The sequence below is a fragment of the Astyanax mexicanus genome, chromosome 21 (assembly GCF_023375975.1).
Source record: "Astyanax mexicanus isolate ESR-SI-001 chromosome 21, AstMex3_surface, whole genome shotgun sequence".
Taxonomy (NCBI): domain Eukaryota; kingdom Metazoa; phylum Chordata; class Actinopteri; order Characiformes; family Acestrorhamphidae; genus Astyanax; species Astyanax mexicanus.
The window spans coordinates 19318479-19343982 of record NC_064428.1 but is presented as its reverse complement, the minus strand read 5'-3'; the positions used below and the strand labels follow the sequence as shown (position 1 = coordinate 19343982).

Genomic DNA, 25504 nt, shown 5'->3' with positions numbered 1-25504 from the left:
TTGCAAAACAATAAATTTATAATTTACATTATAGCTTAAAACAGACCAAAAATGGTTAAAAACATACAAAGTGTAGTACTACTAATGTCATTTAAATACATAATGTGCGGGTTATTTTTTTTATATCCATTTACACATTGTTGACTGAGAACACCATCATAAGTTTTATTAAACACTCCAAATGTAATGGAAATGATAAAAATGAATGCATTTTGTGTATTTACATTTAGTGCTGCTTGGATAAAGCAATGAAGGCTCCTAGTTAGATTTTTTGTGGGGTTTTTTTTTTCAGGTTAAAAATTATCTCAGTCACCTGCATCAACATTTTAATGAAGGCCAGTGATTGTTAGCAACATTAGCCTAGCATCTCTGAACTAAACTAAACTAAATCACTAACCACCTGCGGTTAGTGATTTTTTTTTAACTTAAGTAACACTTCTCACACAGCTGTTTGTAAAAGAAGTTTATTTAGAAGATGGTATAAAGAATCAGCCTTGTTACACACCATTCAAGTGTTGCTTCTGCAGCATAGAAACAAAGTAGAAATTACAATACATTTCTTTTCTTTTCCAAATTTACTTTACTTTCCAGTACAAACACAACATGTAAAAAAGAAATCTCTTCTCGATCAGCTTCAGAATAACACATTTCACCATACAGTGCAGATCTCGAACGTGGTTTAGCTTGGGTTTCCTGTGCTTTTAAGCCTGCTGTTGCTGCCAACACAACTCAGGTATGCAGCGACAAATGCAGCGACCTCTCACACTTCACTTAGATAAGAATGGTTTGACAGTTCTTGTAACCGCATAGGCATGGCACCTCATGCTCAGGGTCGCTTCCCGGGTTATAGGAGTAGTTCCAGGTCAGTTCTGTACCTGCTTTGATTGATCTGTAACATAAAATATATATAGTTATGTGCTGAAGACCAGAAAATGGAAAGGTAAGTACAACGACATACCAAACAAATTGTGTCCCATGATTTTTGCCACGGCCCACAGAAGCTAAAGATTACTGTCCCGACCTGCGGAAAACGCTGGCGGGGGATTCTGTTTTAAATGTGGACATGGTTCCAGTCAGAGTCCCTGTTTTGTTCTTTTTTTTGTTAGCCTCATTTATAAGATAACACCTCATAACTTATAAAGATCCCCTGAGGTAACACAGATTGATTTAGTTTACAGTGGCTTGCAAAAGTATTTATGCCCCTTGATTTTTTTCACATTTTATCACCTTACAATCACAAACTTAAATCTAATTTAATGAAATTTAAGTGATAGACCAAAAAAATAAAACACATAATTGTGAAGTGGAATGAAAATGATACATGGTTTTAAAAATTATAAATTTATAACTGAATAAAAATCTAAAAAGTGTGACATCCAAAAGTATTCAAACATATTTACTCTAAAACCTCTGCATTTAATCCAGTGCAATCAACTGCCTTCAGAAGTAACCTAATTAAATCATTAAGTCCATTAGTTAAAAGAGTCCAGCTGTGTGTAATTTAGTCTCAGTATAAATACACCTGTTCTGTATCAGCCTCGTTGGTTTATTAGAGAACACTAGTGAACAACCAGCATCATGAAGACCAAGGAACAGGTCAGAGAGAAAGTTTAAAGCAGGGTTAGGTTCTAAAAAAACATTTCCCAAGCTTTGAGAATCCCAAGTGCAAACCTACCAAGACATGGTGGTCAGAAATAGATCGAGCAAAAAGAGAGCACTGGTCAAAGAAGAAGCCAAGTGGCCAATGTGGAAGAAGATTCTGTGGTCAGATGAGACCAAATTTGAACATTTTGCCTAAATGCAAAGCTGAACACACTATCCCCACTGTAGAACATGGTGGTGGCAGCATCATGCTGTGGTGATGCTTTTTTTTTTTTTTTTTTACATGGACAGGGAAGCTGGTCAGATTTGATGGAGACTCATTTGATAAGGATGGATGGACTTAAAAATCTCATTAAAATACCAAAAACAAGTTTGTGGTTGTTGGGTGATAAAATGTGAAAATATGAATACTTTCGCAAGCCACTGTACATACAGGTATCCCTTTCACAGTTTTTGTTATATTAGCAAAATTGTGTATATTAATGAAGGATAAAACACAGTAATGTTCTGTACAAGAGGACTTCCAATTGGAAAACAATATGCTGGGTCCATCCCACTTATAGTAATTTAGCTACGAAGTATTTTTACATTCCCAAAAAACTTAACCTACCTGCAGGTGAAGAAAGCAACGAGTGGGAATTTTGGATTGTGGGTGTCCACAAACACATTCTGGACAAACAAGTTTGGATTGCAGCTGTGCTGTAGTGTAAAAAACACAGGTACATTTTAGTATAACAATTCTAACAATGTCATTGTGCAACTCTATGTAAAACTATATTTGCTTACTGTGTAAATGTGAATGTTTAAAATATGTATACCAGTTTATCATGGTTTTGTATGCAGCATAGAGAAATTCCACTTATTTAGTAGTTCAAAAGTAAGAAAGTCACTCAGTGTTTGATGGTAAAATGATGCTTTGTATAAAAATCTACAAACTCAGGAGTTAAGTTCACTGCAGTAACTCTATTTTATAGATATTATCTATATTAAAAATATGGCACTTTACCTGTGAATGTAACAGTGAATCTACACATAACAGCTTTAATTGTAATACCACCTATTCGTTCGAGCTTGACAGTTAACATATTGTGAGCTAAATTTAAGATGGTGGTGCCCAGAGATTTACCTACGCTATGGGATGTAAACAGTGGCTTTTAATACACTTCTTGTGCAGTTTTAAAGTTTTAAATGCCTTGTTTTAAATGTCAGGGCTCTCCAGATTCTACTATAAAGAGCTACTTTGAGCCTGGGTATTTTTCTGCAGACGCAAGGCTTGCCCATATCATACAGTATAAAAGCATACAGTATATCATACAGTATAAAAAAAATGCAACAAAGGTAAGTACTTTTTATCACGTTTTAATACACCCAAAGTCCATTTCACACCGGAGATCTCCTTTAAGAACACTGGATTTCTTGTTCCTATCATCAGCTTTGAATTTGATCTTTAATATTTGGTAAGATCCTTTAGCATGGTAAATCTCACTGTTCAGAGTATTTCGTTAAAATACTGCAGGAAATTTCAAATAACATTGAATTATAATGTGTAACTGTTTTACTGGACTAAAGAAGTTCAGCTGTACCTACATTTATAAACCTTGCTACGTTTCCTTCTTTCGAAGCATCAAGATAGTACATGTTCTCCTGAGGGCCTTGTTTCAGGACATGTCCCTTAGGCACCGCTTGATCTGGGTGGGGGGTATCTCCTTTTTTCTCTTTGGACTCCAACCGAGGCTTTTTCCTCACTACTTCTTCTTTTTTATCATCTTGGTCTTTCATTTCTACCAGTGAAATATGAAAAGGTTAAAAAATGTACAAAACTTTTAAAGAAACACCTTTGTATATTTATCTTAGTTCCATCTTCTATTTTAGTTGTACCTGTTTTATTGGAATCGGGTGATGAAGTCTTAATTTCTTCCTGGAGATCCTAAGAGGGAAAAAAAAGAATACTTCAGCATTAGTTTTTTTTTCTCTTCTTTGTACAAAAGTCCCAATCAAAGTGGCATGAAAAAGTATTTGCCCCACTACAGATTGTTTTCCATACTGATATTTTCTGATTATCAAACCAACAAAGATAACCTGAGTAAATGTAAAAAGCACTTTAAATCATAATTATTAAATCATATTTATTAATGAAAAAAATATATATATCCAAACTAATCAAGTGCTGTGTAAAAAATGTGTTAGCCCCCCAAACCTAATAACTTGGTTGTGCCACCTTTAGCGGCAACAACTGCAATCAAGCTTTATTGATAACTGACAATGAGCGAAATTCAGCCACATTGGAGAGTTTTTGAGCATGCCACTCCAAAACCTTCATTTATTTTTTTATGCATTCAGAAGTGGACTTGTTTGTGTGCTTTGGATCATTTTCCTGCTGCAGAACCCAAGTACACATTTTACAAAAGTTTTTTTCCTTAATAAATTAAATTATAATTTAAAAAGTGCTTTTTATATTTACTCAAGTTAATTTTGTCTGATATTAAAGTTTGATTTATAATCTGAAAATTGTAAGTATGACAAAAATGCAAAAACACAAGAAATCTGTAAGGGGGCAAAATACTTTTTCCCACCACTGTATTAGCCACATGTATTTATATTCCACAATTTTTATACCAACATTTCTCTGTCAATAGATTCCTCTGTTTTAATTGAATAAAAATTAAAAAGTTAATTTCTACTGTGATTTTATGAGTATGAGGTTTTGTTGTATGTGAATATGTTTATTATCCTATGACAATATTTTTTTATTTTATTTTATTAAATCCATCACAATATATTTTTGATATATGGAACCCAACCCCCCCCCCGTATCATGATACGCAATCACATCACCGAGTTTTCACCAATACAACAACTATAAAAATTACACAATGATTTTTCAATAAGGTAAACTGTAGTAACTCACCTGCTGCTCCAGCTGTTCCTTCTCTCCATCCAGAACCACAGAGGTCTGATCTGCAGGCTTCTTGATCACAGGAACATAAAGAGGAGGCGAGATGTCCAGTGTTTCAGTAACTGTTGTTTTCTGTCCTGTAGGGAGAGTCCATTCCTCCACCACCTCCACCTCATCATCTGACGCTGCATCGTCCTTCAAGTTTTTAGAGGAGATTGTATCCTCTAAGCTCTGCTCAAGACTGAGGACAACACCTGGACAAGGGAACAGAAAAGTTTTTTTTACAATCAGAAAAGTACTAATACAGCCTAAAGCTATCTTTTTTATGACTTATTTCTAATTTTATTTCATTTCTCCCCAATTTGAAATGCCAATTGTCCAACCCAATTATTATGATGAACCTGGATTCAAACTTGTGACCCTTGGATCATAGTGGCAGCTCCTTAATGTAGCAAAAATCTGATTATCTGACACACGTTGACGTGGCTGTGCATGTTTGTACATGTCAAATACAAAATATGGATTAATAACAGATGATTCATATTGGGTGGTTCTTGTCGGATAAGACATATTGTTTTTAGACAATCTACTACAGTGCACTGTGGGACTGACTTATAAATCTTATACATTGAAATGCCTGTTAATTTGCCTTGTAAATTTGTAAGTAACATGCATTTGAGGAATGAGCGGCAGAGCTGAGTATGTGAGATGTGCCCATGAAAAAATATCTTATTCTGCCATTGAATTGTTTGGTGTTTGACAATCTTCTTGGGGTGTTATCTTGTTGGGACGCCAAAATTCATGGCCTGTCTCTATCCAGTTATATGGAACTTGGCTTTCAATTTAGAGATGGTACTAGAGCTTACTCCAAATAATGCCACAATGCCAGTGTTGTGCACCAGAAAGTTACAGGGGGTGTTTTTTAAAATTAAAATTGAAGAAATTATCTCTTTTATCAAGAAGACAGTGCGTACGTGCTTCAAAGATGTGGTGCTTTTTATGGCAGGGGTGCAGATTTCGGCATTACTATAATGCCGAATTTAGCACTCCCACCAAAAAAGCATCCCTTCTCAGGAGAGGCTGCAGGTGACATGATTATTTATAATTATTTTTAACGAGTCAGTGTAACTTAGAACAGTATCTTGGGTATTTCCATTTTCTAAGTAAAGTTAAAGTTAAAGCCAAGAAGACTCTCAAGAGGTGGCGCTTTTCATTTCAGGGGTGCTGAACTCGGCACAACACCGGAACACAAGCTTGAAGGAGCTCTATTGCTTGGGCACTATCCAAATTAGTCAAACCTGTCATGCTGCTCATCCCACAAATGCATGTTCAATATTTGAAGAGAAATTAGGCTTTCCAATGTTATAAGATTTACTGGCACGAAGCATTGTTCCAACAAAGAAATACCAAATCTACTAAACACAAATTTCCTTACCTTTGTGCTATGTTTTATCTGGCAAAGAACAACTCACCTGCATAAATACAAACAAAGGTGCCCTTGTCCAGGTCATCACGACAGCGAACACCCCACCCTTTGTCACTGGTGCGAAACACTTGCAGGCGAACACGAAGCCCACGCTGGACCACACGATTCAGACACTTGCTTTTCTCGCACGCGCACCAAGGGCCACACTCAAATAACCTATTTAAAATATAATACATGGGCACTGTATGAATTACATAGACTCACAGGTAAAATAAGCAAAATATTGATGTACATTAAATCAAGAAATCTTTATCAATCATCTTACCCTGTGGACACAGGCTCATTTAACCGCTGGTGGTCATAAAGCTGCTTTGGGGCAGCACCTGCTTTCAGAGACCGCTGAAGACACAAGCATCTCTTTACGTCTGTGCAGCCGTCTGCGCAGTCACAACAGGCTGAGAAGAATGGAGCTGCACTCAGGAAACAGCCGTGAGGCCAGCGCTCTTTGCGGTAGCGAAACTCTTTGGGTCGCACCCCGTCCACCTCGTTGCACAGCGGGACCGGGACCGCCTCCGTCCCACGACTAATGTCTCTTTCAAATAAAATGGTTGCTGAAAGTGATGGAGCAGAGCCCAGCAGTCTCGGAGGAGATTCGCGGTCCGGCAGCACTTCTGGGTTAAAGCTGAAATTCACTGGTTGCAAACTTCCAAGGCTTTCAGTCTGTTGTAGAAACTGCAACACGTCGTCCATGCAGCACAAGCCCCGCCCACACGGGGCTTTATAGAGAACATCTGCCTCCACAGAGTCTTGCAGCTCATCTTCCTGCTCTACCGATGAGCAGTGAAAAGCACACTGCCGCTGGAACTTGCAGAGTAGAGGCACTCGCAAAGGATTCTGGCCCAGGTAATGGTTCATGCTGGGCGGTAGTTGAGGGATGCAGGCTTGGCTGCAGTCGTGCTCCAGGTATAAAACCTGGATGGGTGACACGGGGGCCATTTGGTCATTTGGGGAAAATCTGGGTGATGACTGCAGCAACACGTGGTCATATTGGTCGACTTTCTCTAATGAAGCATTATTATTTCTGTTATATGAAGACATCTGGCTGTTGTCCGAACCAGACTCTGGGTTTCGTGAACCTCTGTGTAAAAACAACAAAACAAACAAGTGAAAATAAAGAAAGGGTTGAATACACTGCTGTGCCAAAAGTCACGGAAATTATTGCTGCAGGGTAAATGTTTCTGAAAATACAGTGCTGTGAAAAAGTATCCCACCCCCAGATAGATTTCTTTTGTTTACCATACTTATATTTTTTGGATTAACAAACACAATTTATTCAATGTGTACAATTTATTAATGTATCCAACCATTCTGAACTTTGTGAAAAAGTGTTTGTCCCTTAACCTAATAACTTGGTTGTGCCACCCTCAGTGGCAACAACTGCAATCAAGCTTTACCAATAACTGGTAATGAGTCTTTCACATCTCTGTGGACCAACTTTTATTTTGGGAAAATGTTAATTCAGCCACACTGGAGTTTTTTTTAGTATAAATGTTATATAAAAAATGTTAGTATAAATCTTTTTTCGAAGCATCCAGAGGTGGACATGCTGGCGTGTTTTGGATCATTGTCCTGCTGCAGAACCCAAGAACACCTGAGCTTAAGATCACAAACTGATGGCCGGACATTCTCCATCATGGTTCCATCTATTACAGCAAGTTGTCCAGGCTCTGAAGCAGCAAAACAGCCCCAGACCATCACACTACCACCACCATGTTTTATGTTCAGTATGATGTTCTTTTTCTGAAATTATGTGTCAGAACCTAACACAACCCTTCCAAAAAGTTTCACTTTTGTCTCCTTAGTCCATCGAATATTTTTAAAGTTCTAGGGATCATTAAGATTTTGATGATGGCAAATGTGAGACAGGGCTTTGTGTACTTTTTGGTCAGCAGGGGTTTTTGCCCTGGAACTTGGATGGTTACCATTGGATAGACAGCATTTTCACCCTGTCTCTTTCTTAATATTATTGAATCATGTATTTACTCAGGTTATAATTGTCTGATATTAAAGTTTGTTTGATAATCTGAAAAATGTGTGTATAAAAAAAAAGCAAAAAAAAAAATGTAAGGGGCTAATTATTTTTCACATATATATATTGATATAAAATGGTAATACAGCAGGAAAGGACAAACCTTGAGCAGTCCTCGTCCAATTCATCCTCTTGCATAGATCCATCCTTCAGAAAAGCACAGTGAGTATCTGACACAGACACAGTCAGGATGTCTGTAACAAAAGGGCAAATAATGGTTAGTATAGTGTGATTATAAAGCACCAGTAGTAATATACAGCATATACAATTCCAAAACACAATATTTCCACAATTACGGTATTCATGTAAATAACAAAGGTATGTATGGAGGCAATCACATGATTTAAATAAGATTTACATCATTTAGGGTGATTTGATCCAAAACGCTGCATTATAATGAAATCTAAAATGTAGGCCAGACATATAAAAAGTGTGCAATGCCTCTAAAAGTTACATAACAGAAAGTAATTTAAATGGTTTTCAATACACTGCATGGCTTACTCCTCCAGTGATCATATGGGAGCACCCTATAGTTTTATAATACCAGATTCTAGTCCTGCAACTGTCTCTCTGCACACTGTGTTGCACACATTATGCTGCTTGCTGGATATTTCTGGTTGGTGGACTATTTACAGTTGGTGTGTAGGAACTCCAGCAGCACAACGCCAGTGTAACTGCAGTTGACAATGTGAAGAATTAAAGTAAACAAACTAAGAGACTTCAAAACTGAACCCATCATCTAGCCTCAAAGTAGTGAAAGACATTAACTGAGTTTATGAGGACTCTACCTTCACTGATGAGCACCTGCTCAAAGGTGTCATTCTTCAAGGCTCCACTCAGCGTCACCTCAGCTTCCAGGATGATATTCATGGCTTGGATGTAGTCTGAACGACCATGCCAGTTTAGAAAGACAAAATGAAAGACAGAATGTTATTAGACATGAGTACTGAATACTTCTGCAAACACCATTATATGTTTTTTAAACAAAATAATTAGAACTATAAAGAGCTTTTACAGTAAGAAAGCATTGCAATGCATTTTTATTTTTAATTCAGTAATATTGTCTCTTATCTAGCTATTAATATTATTATTTTTATGTCAGTGCTGAACATAAAAGAAAAAATCATTAAAGCAGTGAGGCAGGAATGTGACCTTTATGATTATGCACCATCAAAACAAGTTTCTTTAATGTTTAGTAAATGCAAAAAGTAGCTAGAAGAAAAACACCAGATTTTATATATAGTGTGGTTATTGAATAGTGTTGGGTTTTAGTACTCACCTTTGTCCGAAGCGTTCTTGATTTTGATGTTGTCTCTCAGACTAATGAGGAAACTCAGCAATTCGTCAAAAACCATGTCTACGTCCAACCGAGACCAGAAGTACCTTGCTCTCTCTGGAAGGTCTTTTGAGTTCAATTGTAAAAGACATAGTTAGATCATTACACAAATAAGGATAAAAAGGCATGGCACATATGACTGACATTTTTAAATATTTCTATCAGAAACGCTGTGAAATAACTGATTTACATGCTATTTATCCTGGGGTGCTGGGGACATAAATGCAATGGGAGGTGTTTAAATGTTTCACTCAACTCTGTCTCTCCAAAAGTGCCCAAACATACCATATTGCATATTTAATCACTAATTATCAGTACTTTCCATGTTTAAACAACATTAAAGCCACTTTAAATCTCATGATCAGCTGGGGTTTTTTTGTTTTTAGAGACGGGGGGGACTCGTTATCACATAATCGCTGACTTGTCGAAAAAAATAATAATCAGATTAGTTGACTACCAAAATAATCATTAGTTGCAGCCCTATCCTTCAGTCCTACAGAAACAAATATACAACATAAAACATTAACTTACACATAAGACAACTTACCAATATCGGGGTCCTCCATTTTTATAAGTGCAGTGTTAGTACAAATCGTATCCTAAACTAAATTTTAACTCATAAAAGAAACAAATAGCAATCAAGGTCCACTATTTACGCTATATGTTATCTATTTAGCTAGCTAACCTAGATAGTTAGTTAGTTAAGCTACACTAAAATACAGCATAGTGAACATAGCAGCATGAATAACAGACTAGTTAACGTTATTTATATTACTGCCAAAAGTAGGTTAATTAAGTTATTTTGTAGCTAACTCATTTAAAGTGAGTCAGCACCTAGTCATCTAACCATACTAAATAACCCTATCTAAATAAGCTAACTAGATAACTAGCCTAGGTTAGTTAAGCTAGGTTAGCAACACTCAGATACAGTACAGTGAAAGCAGAAGAATGGGTAGGAAACAACTAAGAACATTAGTTCAACCCTAATATAACGACTTGCTAATGCTATTTATATTAATGTCAAAACTAGGTTATCTAATCTAACAGTTTGCTGGTTATCTATATATAAGTTAGTTAGCTTAGCTTAGCTTATCTTAGTTGTTGGTGTTCCACAATTGACGTGTTGCTAACACACCAGTGCTAACATCATAACACCCAGCTGTATGTCGTGTTTAATTGACCACGGCTCTGTTTTTAATGCTGTAGTTCTGATTAAAGGTTGTGTAAATATTAGGTTATAAAGTTAGTTATATGTTATAAGTTACAGTAGCCGGATTACAGCGGCTGTTTTAGCTGAACTTTCTGTCTGTATTGAATGAAAGGACCGCGGACCTCTCCACCAGTGCAGCGCTGCGTTATTATGGTCCCATACGCTAGACTAAAGTAGTGGATGGCTGAGGTAACTTAATCGATTATTTAATATTCTAGCTCTATTCCTTACATTTAAAATAACTGATTTATGTATAGACTATATAGGAAAAATAGCGTAAACATATGCACATAGCTAAAGAAAATGCGCACTGGAGCATTGTTAATATTCCCCGTGTTGTGACCAGAGCAGGGGTGTTAGTGATCAGCTGAGCTGGTCTGGGACTGATCTGTCTATTTTGGATGTGTCTCAATTCAACGGCTGCATTCTTCGAAGGAGATACCTTCATAGTCCGCGTCCTTTAAAGGGTGCAGCCCCTGAATTGGGACACAACTTTTTGCTAGTCCTCCTCTCCTACCCACGGAAAAGGTGGATGAATCGATGAGAGAAGAGGTGGAGAAGGAATGAAGAGAAGGAGCAGTAATTAGGGAAATGGATCCTTTTATTAGGATATTGACAACTGATAAACTAAGCCAATCACGACGCTCACATTCAGCGCCCCATTACTGCCCAGCCAATCACAGCTGCTGCAGACAGTCAGCAAATATACAGTTAATCTTTTAATTGTGTTAAATGTGGATGTATACATTTCTGTTCATTGCAGAGAAAACACTACATTTGATGTGAAAAATTGATGTGAAATATTTGCAAATCAAATAAATCATATTGAAGCACAGGGATTACTCACCTAAAACGCTTAAAACAGCTTAACGTGGCATAATGCACTAAGGTAATGAGGTAGGGACACCAAACTAAACTCATTTAAGCCTTATTTTTAGAAGAATGGTGAAGGTGGAAAGTGCTCTAAATATAATAAATCATTAAATAATTACATAAAAACATGAATTGAAAAATAATTATTTAATCTTCTACTTCTTTTTTAATTTGACGCCGAAACTGAACAAAAAATAAAATGATCAGAGGTGCATTTGTGAGAATTGTGTGCTTTTTTAATTATGCCAAACAAAAAAAGCAGGATAATTCTGCTCTTCGTATCCATGCTTTAGGTCTTTAAACGAAAGGAGTAACGCTGCAGTCCGGAGGCTTATTGGGCGAGGACTGTGGGCATGTCATTAGCCAATGAAATTCTTGCTGTTAAAAAACTTTAAAGCTCACTGTTATTCTGTAACAGCACTTTTATTATCCTTCATTTTAATATTTTTTCTTCTTTAAAAATATACTGTTTTAATCATGTTTCATTCATGCTTTTTTCTTGTTTTATGTTTTTATTTTCATTTTTTATTCATGCTTTATTCTTTTTCTTTTTTTTTTTCATTTTAATTGTTATTCTCTTATATGCTTTCCCCTTTGTATTTTTTATTTGTAAAGCGCTTTTAGTGACCGTTGTGTATGAAAGGTGCTACATAAATAAACTTGCCTTGCCCTTTTCCAAGACCGGTACTTCACACTTTTCACTGGCCAATGTAAATGTAAGACACGAATGACAGTTGATCTCTGTTGTACGATTGGCTGATGCACGAAATGAATGGCCGTATCCCCGCCCATTCGCCACGCTCATTGGTTCTCCGGTCTGCAGTCACACATATGCTCCCTTCAAGTGTTCCGTGGAAATTCTGACAAAACTCCAACTGGGAAATTGGGCTAAGCTAATAATCCGAGTTTCTCCCTGGTAAATACGAGTTTGTGGTGGCGTTTATGTGCTCTCATCTCGTAAATACGATAATTCAGACACATTTGAAGGTAGCATTACTACTTTTTAAACATGCCCTCGTACTGAGCGATGTCTGAGGAACGTCACTGTTCACAACCTTCCTTCAGAGGAGCTCTTGAACGCTGCACCAGTCATACCTGTCAAATTGCGGACAAATATTTATACATTTTCTTTATTTCAGTTACGTTACAGGGGGTGTATAATAATTAAATGTTGCGTAATACGCGAATAAAAAAGTATTTGTATTCATGCGTCTTCTAGAGAGGGTTTTTTATCACGTTCAGTGAATATTTATGTAACGCTGGAGCGGAGTCATGGTTTTGTAACGTGCAGGCGTGTGTATGTATAACAGACTGCAGGTAAGAGGGACGCTGGCTGGTTGGTGGTGAGCTGTTCTGTAGTTTTAAACTCACGGTTTTGTGTTTAGAGTAATATATTCTGTACTCTGTGTTTCTGTAGCTAAAAACACTAAATGTGTTTTTCAGAAACAACTTTAAATGTGTATATTTTGTACATAGGAATGCAGTAGTTTGTTCTCAGCTGGGCGCGTAACAGAGAACGTTATAAGAACGTTTAGCAATGTTTTGAAAAGGTAGCAGGAAGGTTAGCCTGTAACGTTACAGATATAATGCGCTGAGAACTTTCTGAAAACGTGTGACGTAATATGGTTTGCATTACAACGTTATTGTAATCATTGTAATCATATACAGTAGTATATAAAATATGGGCATCTCTGGTCATTTTTATGTTTTTTTCTTTATAAATAATTGGTTGTTTGGATCAGCAATTTCAGTTAATCATATAGCTAATGAACAGAATGATATTTAAGAAGTGAAATAAAGTTAATAAGATTTACAGAAAGTGTGCAATAATTCTTTAAACAAAATTAGGCAGGTGCATGAATTTGGTCACCACAAGTGTTCGTATGTATTGGGATAACATTCTACATATTGTAAGTCCCATTTCTTATGTATACCATCCTACAGGACCTGTGTAGTATCAATTCATTGTCTTTTTCTTTCTTTTTTCTTTTCTTTAATAAACAAAGTGTTAAACAAACCAGAATATGTTTAATATTTCAGTGTGTACTCACACTAGGCACGGTTTGGTTAAATCGTGTTGGAGCACAGTTCTGAACCCCCCCCCCCCACTTCCCTGCTGGCCTGCACTCACACTGCGTTTAAACAATCTGTGCCCGAGCACGCTTACGTCCTTACTCACTGCTCAGTGGGCTAGCTGGTCTTGTGCCAAATTTCCATGGACTAGTTCAAAAAGTGCAATTTTTTCACAACAGGCCACTACAGAAAAACAATGCATATTTGGAAAATACATGTAATTGCAAAGTTGTAAAAAGGCTACAGCAGAGCACAAAACTGTACAAGAATCATATGGCTAGGCGACATTTTAGATATAATTAATTTTCTGGTATAGTGCCCCCAAATAGGCCAATCCTTTCAAAACTTTAGAGGATGATAGCAGGCCCAGAAGGAGTTCCTGGAGGTGCTGAATAGTAGTTGCTGCTTTTCCTTCACAGTGTAAAGCTCCTGCTCATTCCAAAACCCCCATCTTAATTTGGTTTAGGTCAGGGGATTGTGGGGGCCAAACACTTTTTTGTCCCTTGATTGTTGTCATGTATTTAATAGTAATAGTTTAATCTATAATGTAGAAAATGAATTAAATAAAGAAATATAGAAAAAAACATTGAATGAGAAGGTTTTCTGGAACTTTTGACTCGTACTGTATATAAGGGATATTATATAGAGACAAAATCAGAATATGTATATATACAAGTATTACTATGCAGCAATACTAAAATCACATCGTTTTCTCTTTTCTAATTTTCAGGTTTTTGTTTCAGCATGACTCAGGTACGTAGATCTGTGTGTGAAGCTCTGTGGGGCATGTGTGCCGCTGATGCCATGTCTATGCCAGTTCACTGGTACTACAATGTCCGGGACATTAAATCAGATTTCAGTGGCTGGATAACAGATCTTAACGCACCTAAAGGCCGGCATCCATCCAGCATTCTCACCCTATCCAATGCAGGTGTGTAATTTCAGTCATTGGCTTCTACATCACTAAAGATGTGTGTAGGAGAGTGTTTCCAGGTCCTGATGCCGCTCTGCTCTGCACATTTAGTGCTAGTGCTCCTCCTAACACTCCTGATGCTACTAAACAGCTCATGAACATGTACAGTTACAGTGGGTGTGTTAAAGCATGGAATCCTTGAAATTTACAGAACATAGTGACTCCAGGGCCAAGATTAAAAAGCACTGGTGTAAAATTTGTGAAAATGGCCACAGTGCTGTAAATATCTGGGGAACATTTCCGGATTATGATTGATCTTCGTGTTTTATGAAAAACTTAAAAAAAAATGTAACTTTAAGGATTTACTTTTAGGGACAGCATTTTGCATCTTTCCCAAAATCTGTACAGTAACAAATCGTAGCTGTTCAATAAAAAACACGTATCTCCATTTTTGACGATTTTTAGTTTACTACATAATATGAAAAGACAAACTGTCCCTTACACTGTGCCACTGTGCCATTTCTTGATGAATGGACCAATAGAAATACTTCAAAATTACCTGAAATAAACTCTTTTTACATAAACTTCCATTGAAAGATTGGAAGGTTTTTTCACTCTCCTGTAAAGTGGCTGTTTTGGAGACAAAATAATCTCATATACTTCACACGAATTAAATTAATTGAATCTTGAAAGCTCAGTATATGGACAATATAGGACATGTTTTATATCATTGTTTTTTTTGGTTAAATTAAAACATAAAATATATATTTTTTAAATCTTGCAAAAATAAAGATCATTACTTATCATCACTATACTCATCACTATTTTATGTACATGTAAATGCTCAGATGGCTAAATAGTAGTAGCTATCTTGTACCTTATATATTATGCAGGTAAGGAATGCACAAGGTGGAACAGCATGTGAACTTACTTAGCAAGTTACGAGTCGTTTTGAATACTCTTAAATTACAAAGTTATAACTATCAGATGTACTCAGCAAGTTTAGCCAAACTGCTCTCTTAAACAAACCAAACAAGGACAACAAATTCAAACCAAGTCTTTATTCATTGAAAGAAAGGATGTTTAGCGCTATTTAAAACAAAAAATGTACATTGTTCTGCTACCAATAAAATATGCATAAAACAAGGGTTTCTGTGATTTCTGTAGTTTATATAGTTTTATTAAATTTCCTCACTGCAGACTCTTAACTACACTATTTCATTTAGTAACCTATAGGCCATCTATAAGCCATCTAAATAGCTATAATTCATAGATTTTTTATCAGAATATAACACCTCTGCTATCTTGTACATTCCGTATTATGCATCTAAAGAATGCACCTTTTTATTTTATTAAGGTTCTTTTTCCTTCTGTGAACTCTCCTTAGTGCTGTCTTGCTCTGAACATTAACTGAAATTATGCCTGGATTATAATAATTATAATTATAATTATAATTTTTTTCAGTATATTCTTGAAATATTTTTTTTTAATTCAGGTGTTTTGTCATATCGCCAAAAGTATTGTTTTTGGGAAAATATGGGTATTACGTGGTACGTAATATTATTTTAGAGCCATATCACTCAGCCCTAGTATGTACACTACATACTTATACATAGCGTGACAACGCAGTTTTACACTCTTACAAAAAACAACAGCGTTAAATACTTAATCAAATACTTATACTCTTCTACCGTATATTGGTTTCTGTGGGTTGCCATTTCAAACTAACTCTGGTTCTGACTGTCTCTGTACTGGTTTTAGCTGGCAGTGGGCGCACTGCTTGGTCGTCAGGCAACAGGCCTCCTGTGGTGGGGAGTGTCATCCTCCATGACAAACTTCAGTACTGGAAAACCCCTGGTGGCTCCATACACTACCATCAAGGTAACCCCTGCATCAGAATGACTATAATATGATCAAAACAGTAATGCATTGAATCAGCTTGATTCAGATATGTACATCATCAATGTAACACGACCTTTCTGCTGGTTTTAATAAGCTATGAGTGAGAAATTAAAAGTATGAAAGTAAAGAAATGATTTTTGGTGTTTTTCTTTGTCTGAGATTAGTATGACTAAGATAGTATCTTGCTTAACTTTGTTGTAGGTCTGCAAGCCGGAGAGAATACGCTGAATTTACACTGCGCTTTAAGAGTAGCTCAGGTTCTCTCTTCAGGGGGCTTTGTCAGTCTTGTAGAACCTGTAGCCAGGGCAACTGTTCTCTCTGACTACGTCCAGTTCTTGACCACCCCAGGCAGCCACAGCGACACTTACGCAGAATCCTTCCATCGATCCTTCTTCTCTGACTGGCAGGAGCTGCGTCCTACCTCCCCTAGTAAGGTACAAGTATTAGATCAGTGTTTCTCAACCAGGGTCTGGCTTCCTCGGGGGTGCCGTCAAAATATTGCGCCTCACGTGCATATTTCCTTTCCAGAGTCAGCTCGTGTCGGGGTGTGTCCCAATTCACAGGCAGCATACTCTGAAGGACCCACAGAGGCGGTGTATTACTGCGCAGCTGTGACGCAATCTGTCTTCGAATACAGCCTCTGAAGGATGCAGCCCCTAAATTGGGACACACTGTAAAGTTTTTGTCCCCCACGCGATGCACGCGCTATTTTATTTTATATTCCGCCAGCAACACCCCTCGTTCTCAACTGAAGTACTGCGCCAGCACCCCCCCCCCCCTTCTCACCTGAAGTACTGCGCCAGCCCCCCCCAACAAACATCCCCCCCCCCCCACCACCCCCCCCCCCCGGGTGGGGTGCCTTGACATTTCGCACATATTTAAATGATGACGTGATAGAAATAAGGTTGAGAAACGCTGTATTAGATGATGGATTTTTCAGTTGTTTTAGTGGTTTGACACCATTAACCAGGAAAAATATGTCAACATGGGGCGTGTATGAGTAGCCCAAGTGTGTTCTAGAAAACTTCTATGGGTTCCGTGTTGAAAAATGATTAGGCATATTGATCCAAATAACTTTGATTTGACTCAAATGTAAAATCAGCATTATGTAAAAATTGACATTTCTTTAACACCCAAGTCTTGTAAATGTGTGCTCTACAAAAGGTCACACTTTAAAAGCTGGACAAGCTGAGAGATATAGAACTGTCACTAAAAGAAAAAGAAGCATGTGGACTGAGGGGGAAGAGTAATATTACAGAAATTTACTCAAATATGACTAGTGTCAAGCCCTAAGTAGTGGTTCCTAGGCTTTTTTTGACGCAACCGTCCATGTCAGTCAGTCTTGCTCTGAGATTTGTTTTTGCCAAAGTTCCAGAAAGCTTATTGTATGTGGGTGAGGCATTGATAATTAAATAGGTCAACTTAATGTAAGCTGCATATTTTATTGTTCCAGGTTTTGGACTTCGCAGAGAAACGCTACAAGCAGATGATGAATGCATCGATTCCAGACAGCCAGCTTAATGCTATTGGCTGTCTTCCCATGTCCATTCCATTTGTACTGCTGTCTGCTACAGCCCCTGAAGATGAAGCGGTTAGTGTCATTTAAACTCACCTCTGAATGGCAAAAGAGCTAGTGCTTAGCACGGTTAGCAACTCATGCTAATACTGCTCCAGCCTTGTTGCCTCGGGCTGAACTAAAACAAGCAATTCATCTTCTCTAATCTTTTCTAACTTTTGAATTTGCTCAGGTGTCTGCTGCAGTAGAGTTTGTAAAGCTCACACATCCCTACCCAAAGCTGGAAACATTCGTAGCAGTGTACGCTGGTGCACTCCATGCCACACTAAATGGAGCCTGTCTGAAGCAACAGGCTGAGCGGGCTCTCAGATCTGCTGAACTTGATGCCTGGGACACCTGCCAACCGTACATACAGCAGGCAGAAAGGTACTGAAAACTACTATCTACTGGAAACCACCAGTCAGAACTAGACAAAATGAGATTCTTGATAAGTGATATGTAAATTCTCTATGTGCATGTAGACATTTTCCTGTTCTTCATGGTCTTCAAGTCAAAAGTGATCCAATTACTTTATAAGACAATTAACCAATATGAATCCCAAAATCGTGTAAAATAGATTTCTCATAATACGATAATTTTATAAAATTAAGGTAATATCATGGTTAGCAATACAGCCAAGTAAACCAAAAGTCTTAAGTCTTAGCACTGTGTTATGTTCAGCCTGAGATGGCATGAAAGATACTAGTGACAGACCAATAGATTCATTTAGACTATGATATTAAATAAAATTGATAGATATACAGCTCTGGAAAAATCTGAATATGAATCAGTTTCTCTGATATTGCTATTTATAGGTATATGTTTAAGTAAAATAAATATTGTTTTTATTCTATAAACCACGAACAACATTTCTCCCAAATTCCAAATGAAAATATTGTCATTTAAAGCATTTATTTTTAGAAAATGAGAAATAGCTGAAATAACAAAAAAGATGCACAGCTTTCAGACCTCAAATAATGCAAAGAAAACAAGTTTATTAACAGTCTATTTTCATGCTTTGTCACTAATTAAAACCCTGATAACAGTCAGCCGTCAGATGTCTTATTTTGGCAACACAGACGTGGCATGTACACCCAGCACGCAAATACATCCGCTCCTTACACACACACAAGGAAACACTGCAGTGCACAAACCAAACAACTTTTGCATTAACAATAAACAGAATACAGAATAAATTAACATTGCTGTTTACAGCGTGAACACGCAGGTCAGTTTTCTTTACTGAGAAGTGCAGAAGCACTGCACTGTTTAAATAGCAATCTGCCAAAGTCATAGTGCAGCTGGCTCTTAAAGGGAATGGCAAGTGACACACTCATTAGTTTATTTCACGTTGCGCCCAAAACACACCCATGATTAATTTAGAGAATTAGTTCATGTCTTTTGCATGTTCCTGGCCTCACAATGAATATTTTTTTCTGTCGTCTGAAACACCTTGTCGTAGACCTAAGATTAGCCCATTTTTCTTCTGTGTGCAACACAAAATCTTAATCTCACATATCCAAACAAAATCTGCAATTGTAACTGAAATATCCCTAAATAAGTCAAATTGGAACCTTGTGAATCCAGTTTATTCAGTAAATCTGTGGGGATACTCTGCCCTAGTACAGATTACATATTAAGTTAAATATAGATATGTTCAAATTAGTTTAAAATTCAATTAAAAAGAATTGAACTGAATTTGGGAAGTACATCAGGTAATGTTTTCTTTCCTAGAATTGAAAGTCTAGCAATTCTAGCAAAGTTTTAATGCCAAAAATAATCTCTATTGTGCTACAGGTTTCCAAGTTCCTCAGATGAGAGACTGAAGGTCCACCAGAAGGCTGTAGAAGCACTTGGACTTGCCTGCTATACAAAAGGTTCCCCATTACACCTTATTTCTGTGTGCATTATAAAAAACTGCAGTCAAGGTTTGACATTGGGCTAAACATTTCAGGTCATTCTATCTGTTTTTGTAGGTGCTCATTTTTAGGTATAATACACTTCCACTATCCACACTAACCTGCCACTGCTATGTCAGTATGTCTGTGCTGAGAATAATCCACGGCCCAAACATTTTCCTGGACACTGGTGGTCCTATGGTGGCCTCTTCAAATTGATAGACAGGATATTATTGCACACCAGCTTTCTCCTCGTTAAGAAAAATATAACAAACATTACCTAGGTCAGTAAAAATGATAAAAATATATACTGTATGATACATCGGTAACATAATTATTGTGAAAGCCCTATAGAAGGGGGTTAATAAACTGGATGATGACAGATGAGCTGATGTCAATAAATGTATACACTCCCCTGCAAAGGTATTGAAAGAGTAAGGCAAAATAATTGGATATTGTGACGGTCAAGTGTGTTCTGTTGCACTAACGATTCAGACAATACATTATGCAGAATGTCTGTGCTCAGTTTCAGATTTGGATTTTTGTCTGTGCAGACGAAATTGGGTGGGTAACAAAAACGGGTGGGAAACGAAACCGGGTGGAAAATTAAAGCTGGTGGAAAATTAAAGCTGGTGGAAAACGAAAACGAGTGGAAAATGAAAACGTGTGGGAAACGAAAATGGGTGGAAAACGAAAACAGGTGGGAAACGAAAACGGGTGGGAAACGAAAACGGGTGGAAAGTTAAAACAGGTGGAATCAGAGATCACGCAAAGCGTAAGCGAGGAAGACAACAGGCAGGGTAAACAAAGGCTCTCCTGGGAAGCGAGACAAACACACTGGAGAGAAGCACGAGAGAGAAGGAGCCAGGGAGAGAGGAGCAGGGGTGTAGCAGCAAATTCTGGGCCCTGTAGACTGTCAATCTCAGTGGTCCCCTATCCATGCCAGTACACATGGAACTTGAGAGAAAAAAAATCAGGATTTTCATGGGCCCCTCTCCGTACTCGGGCCCCAGGTAGTTAGGTCCACATTTCCCCCCCGGAACAAACACCAACTGAAGGAGGCTGTGGTAAAAGCCTGGAAAAGCAGCACAAAAGAAGAATGCAAAATTTTGTGAAGTCAGTCAGTCACAGGCTTGATGCAGTTATTTTAAGCAAATGATTTGCAAATATATATTAAGTCTTATTCAGTTTAATCTGTTTTAAGGTTATCTTTTCCAATACATTTGGAAAAAATGGGTGGGTTTAGAAGATGCTATTCTAAATTGTGTATTAGATCCAGAATCCAATCCAGAATCTCATATTCATTTTTCAGTGTCAACCCCAAATGTATTTAGTCTACGGCAAAAATAAAGGAATTGGCCTCACTGTTACAATACTTTTGGAGGGGAGTGTACGTTTTTAGTTCTCTCTGAAAGTGAGTAAGTGTAGGCACCGAATAAACTTACAGTATATATCTGCCCATTTTATTCAACATTCAAAAACAACACTGAAAAATCTCTTTATATTCTTTGATTTGGTGAATGTTCAGCTCACATGACTGTGTGTGTACAAGTTCTTAGGAAGACTCACAGTCTTCTTTTGTGGTTTTAGGTTTACAGCCACTAAAACAGTACGGCATAAAGTACAAAAATACACCACAACACTTTATTCTGCAGAAACTTTTTTTTCAAAATCATTCTGTTGAAATTCGGATGAAATCAAACCATTCTTTCCATTGACACTCATAACCCTTTCGTTATTTTGTGCATCGCAGGTGCTCTGAGCAGTCTTTTCTATTTGGCCTATGTCTTTCACAATGATGTGAAGGGGGGAATCCTGGCTAACACGAACTGTGGAGGTGAGTGGGGAAATTGGATGTTTTTTCTCATTTATATTAGAATGAAAGAAAATCATGGTGAAACATTTTTACACTATTTATAGCTATTCACTGTTTACAGCTGTTTACATCACCACTTCACACTAGGCGTGATGTGGGGAAAGAGTGCCATCTACCCACACACTGAAAGAGCAAGGACAATTCTGCTCTCTGAAGCTCATGTTGCCAATGGCAATCAGCATTATCTGGCATTTGAACTATTCCGCCACAGCATGTTTTAACACTGCTTTTTAAAATTTAATGACCTGTTTTTGTCCCACTGTCACTGCATGAGCAAAGAAAATGATGACATGTTCCAGGTGTGATAGTAAGAAAGCAAATTTGTTTATTACAACAAAATACTAAAAATCAGCATCATATGCAGTGTCAGTTGCACCCATTGTTTAGCTCATATAACCAAATGGCAGTTTTTTAAGTCAAATTAATTAGAACAGCATATCTAACTACAGTTGCATCTCAAAAAATAAGAATATCACTGAAAAGTTACTTTATTTGAGTAATTCAGTTCAAAATGTGAATATCATGGGTCAGCATTAGGCAGCCCGTGGGCTAGATGTGGCCCATAAGCATATAACATCTGACCTGTGAGGTTGTTTGAACTATAATAAAGATTTTGTAAATTTTTTCCCTGTCTCTGTCTCGCTCGCCGTGACTTTAGTTTCCGCCCAATCTCATTTTTTTACGCTTGTTCTTGGTGTCACTATATCCTTAAGTCCTGCTGGAAAATAAAATCTTCGTAAAGGTTGTCAGCAGAGAGAAGCGTGAAGTGCTCTAAGATTTTGTGGGAAAACACTGCACTGACTTTCGGACTTGTTAAAACACAGTGGACCAACAACAGCAGATGACATGTCTCTCCAAACCATCACTGATTGTGGAAACTTCACACTAGACCTCAAGCAGTTTGGACTGTGTGTCTCTCCACTCTTCTTCCAGACTCTGCTCCCTTGATTTCCAGATGACATGCAAAATTTACTGATGATCAGTGATGATTTGGAGAGCCATGTCATCCACTGTTACATTAAGTCCAAAGTCAGTGCAGTGTTTTCCTGAAAAAACTAATTGATTTTATTGATTTTGTAAAATATTCTAATTTTCTGAGACACTGACTTTTGCGTTTTCAGAAGAAATAAACACTTGTGTGTAATACATCTATATAATATATGAGTTTCACAATTTGAACTGGATTACTGAAATAAAGTATTTTTATTGATTTAGCTGCATAATTATATGCCTGATTTCTGTATTCCATAGGTGAGAACTGTAACAGAGGTGCAGCTCTGGGGGCTCTCCTGGGTGCCAGGGCTGGATATGCTGGTGAAGCCGTCCCTCAAGCCTGGAAGGAAAAGCTAAGGACAGCAAAGGAGCAAATTCCTGTTACCTTGAAGAATCTGCAATAATGGCTGATGCTAAAGGTCTCTCCGTGTTTGTGCATGCATTCTCAGTTTTATACCAGTTACACAGGAAACGGTGCCCACGAGGATGTGTGGTTTCTAACCTCCACTGTGCCACCTTCAGTTTACAAATCAATCCTCTCCTTGCTACAGAATATAAAACCAACCATATGAAGGGAGAAGCTTCAAAAAAAATTTTTTGATAGTTTTGTAGTTTATTGAACTATTGGTAATGATAAGTCAAATTAGTGTTGGTGTAATGCACACAGTAGCATAAAACCTAAAATGTGGAACACACTATTTTCTCATGCCTTATTCTTTTGTGTAGCACTTCTATAATTTTATTATTTATACAGTTATAAATATTATAAATGATGTGCCTACTTTTAACATAAGTGAACTGTACTTTTTTCATAAAATCCTAATAATTTAAATTTGTAATTTTGTATGAAAGACTTCTGTAAATAAGTACAATTGAGTAATCTACACACGACTTTTCCAAGTTCTTCAGTGAGCATGAGCAGAAAAGCAATACGGGACAACTTTCCACTCTTTAAACTTCCCCTCTTAAATTCAGGATTATTTTGATCTTTTACACAAATATTTTTGAACAAACGTTGTGAGATCATGTCTGTCTCTGTGGATCATTAGGTGGCCATAACTTTGTTGCTTGTTCTGATTGTCCTTTCTCGGTCCAGCTGTCAAAGTGCCTGTAAATTTCTAAGTAAACAAACATGTACTAAGTAAACAAACATGCTGGAAAGTGCTGGATGTTAACCTACACAGATTTCACTTTTGTTTCTTTACAGTAAACTTAGATTTCTAATATTGTTGTGCAGTTAGCAGAAGAAGGTTGCTATTAGCTAGCAGTTCGTCCTATGTAGCTTGTTTTAGCACGGTAAACATGCAGACTACAGACCAAAATTCTCTTCTCTGAACAGCAAAAGAGCTAGCACTGCGGTTAGCGGCTAATGCTAATACTGCTCCAGTCCCGTGCTGGAGAACTAAACTGAAACTCCTGCACTTCAGCGGAGTGGATGTATTGCTCCTTACAACCTGACTGGTAAATTTCGTACATAAGGCGCACTGACGATTTTTGGGAAAATTAAAGGATTTTAAGTGCACCTTATTGTGCAAAAAATATGGTGAATAGTTTATCAGTGGATTTGTTGGTCTTCTCCACTAAGACAAAATGTAACATGCTTTGCATTAATGTGTGACAAATACATATTAGGTCATTGCCGACATCATTCTGAAAGGTTGTTTTTGAATCATATGCATATAACTAGTGATGATTAGATTATTTTATATGTTATCTTTTTGTATAAGATATACAGTTCTGGTCACTTTTTATTTGTATTTTTATTTACCTTTGTTAATTTTATATTACATTTACCAGCTATTCTGAATTTTGTTAATTGTGAGAACAATTTTAAAATGACACATTATGCTGTACCTGTTGTAACTGTTAAATACACATAATAAATCAAAAATAAATACACTAAAGGAATTGGCATTTCTGTGCCTGAATCCTTGTGTCACTGTAGTTTAGATTTCTCCTTATGAAGATGTTATTACCTTGGGCCTAGTATTCATTTATTTATTCAGATACAGATTAGATACATGTGTAGGCAACATTGTATAACTGCTTTGAATTGCTTTATAATTGAGAAGTGTATTTGTGCTTCAGACACTCCTAATGGACACACTTTACATGTGCATTTCTGGACAGGCTGAGATTTACAAAATAGTCACTGGAAGTGAAATAATCATGTGGACTGAGGTAGTAGAGTAATATTATAGAATTGTGCATAAATAAAAATGCACAGTTACTGAGTTACAGTATAGATAGCAACATTCTGGACCTGAAGTAGCAAGGACAGCAACGCTATTCTTCCTATGTTGCAGGTTAATGGAGCATCTTAATGATTTTAAAGGTGTTGTTTTAAGGTTAAATGCTACATGTTGTTAATAATTTATATTATATATGTATATATATATATATATATATATATATATATATATATATATATATATATATTTTTTTTTTTTTTTTTTTTTTTACCTCCGAGCATGACATTACATTGACATTATATAGAGCAGCATGCAACATTTACAATTCATGTTACTGTAAATGAACAAATGAGTAAATAAAGTGTTTTTCAGTAATCATATTGTTTTTTATTGTTTTTATTTCTAAATCTAAAGACTATGAGGCCTGAGACCTTAAAAAAGGTAAAAATTATAGGATCTTAGATTTTGTACCTTTGCACAGTGTTTCTTTGTTTTAAGGGAGGATAAAATGAAATATCACTGACTGTATTGCTGTTGCTGCACAAGGAAATAGCACCACCTACTGCTGAATCAAAAGGTTTTTTTCTTTCTTATTGTTTAAGCTCCAGTACTAGTGTGCCATGTAGTCCACAGACCACCCCCCTTTTGGTGTTCACCCCATAGGTCTGAG

At 37.0% G+C, this 25504-nt stretch overlaps 2 protein-coding genes across 3 annotated transcripts; one reads left to right on the top strand and one right to left on the bottom strand.

The window, feature by feature from the left end:
• Positions 1-448: 448 nt before the first annotated feature.
• On the bottom strand, positions 449-10723 carry setdb2 (SET domain bifurcated histone lysine methyltransferase 2). The gene is made up of 11 exons (XM_007254849.4): positions 9897-10723; positions 9293-9415; positions 8802-8897; positions 8117-8207; positions 6250-7062; positions 5971-6140; positions 4511-4752; positions 3481-3529; positions 3190-3383; positions 2213-2301; positions 449-889 (listed from the first exon to the last, which is right to left on the bottom strand). Exons 1-11 carry the CDS (start codon positions 9913-9915, stop codon positions 772-774), a joined length of 2004 nt encoding a protein of 667 aa, XP_007254911.3. The 5' UTR covers positions 9916-10723; the 3' UTR covers positions 449-771.
• A 1821-nt stretch (positions 10724-12544) lies between these two features.
• LOC103045776 (uncharacterized) lies at positions 12545-24996 on the top strand. Of its 2 annotated transcripts, none has more exons than XM_022674856.2 (9): positions 12545-12749; positions 14236-14436; positions 16180-16299; positions 16522-16754; positions 17774-17911; positions 18069-18262; positions 19673-19752; positions 21527-21610; positions 22901-24996. In XM_022674856.2, exons 2-9 carry the CDS (start codon positions 14250-14252, stop codon positions 23044-23046), a joined length of 1182 nt encoding a protein of 393 aa, XP_022530577.2. In that variant the 5' UTR covers positions 12545-12749; positions 14236-14249; the 3' UTR covers positions 23047-24996. The 2 variants fall into 2 exon arrangements, with proteins under 2 accessions (XP_022530577.2, XP_007254912.3); XM_007254850.3 differs by having other exon boundaries at positions 12738-12775.
• Positions 24997-25504: the final 508 nt, after the last annotated feature.

What these genes read in the sequence shown, in the direction of transcription:
- setdb2 (XM_007254849.4), bottom strand. An exon ending in TTGGACGAGGACTGCTCAAG is followed by an intron (nt 7,063 to 8,116) that starts GTTTGTCCTTTC and finishes GTTTTTACACAG; the next exon opens with AGGTTCACGAAACCCAGAGT. An exon ending in AGGAACAGCTGGAGCAGCAG is followed by an intron (nt 3,530 to 4,510) that starts GTGAGTTACTAC and finishes TTTCCCTCTTAG; the next exon opens with GATCTCCAGGAAGAAATTAA.
- LOC103045776 (XM_022674856.2), top strand. Translation starts at nt 14,250, where the DNA reads ATGACTCAGGTACGTAGATCTGTGTGTGAAGCTCTGTGGGGCATGTGT. An exon ending in TACATACAGCAGGCAGAAAG is followed by an intron (nt 18,263 to 19,672) that starts GTACTGAAAACT and finishes ATTGTGCTACAG; the next exon opens with GTTTCCAAGTTCCTCAGATG. An exon ending in ACTTGCCTGCTATACAAAAG is followed by an intron (nt 19,753 to 21,526) that starts GTTCCCCATTAC and finishes TGTGCATCGCAG; the next exon opens with GTGCTCTGAGCAGTCTTTTC.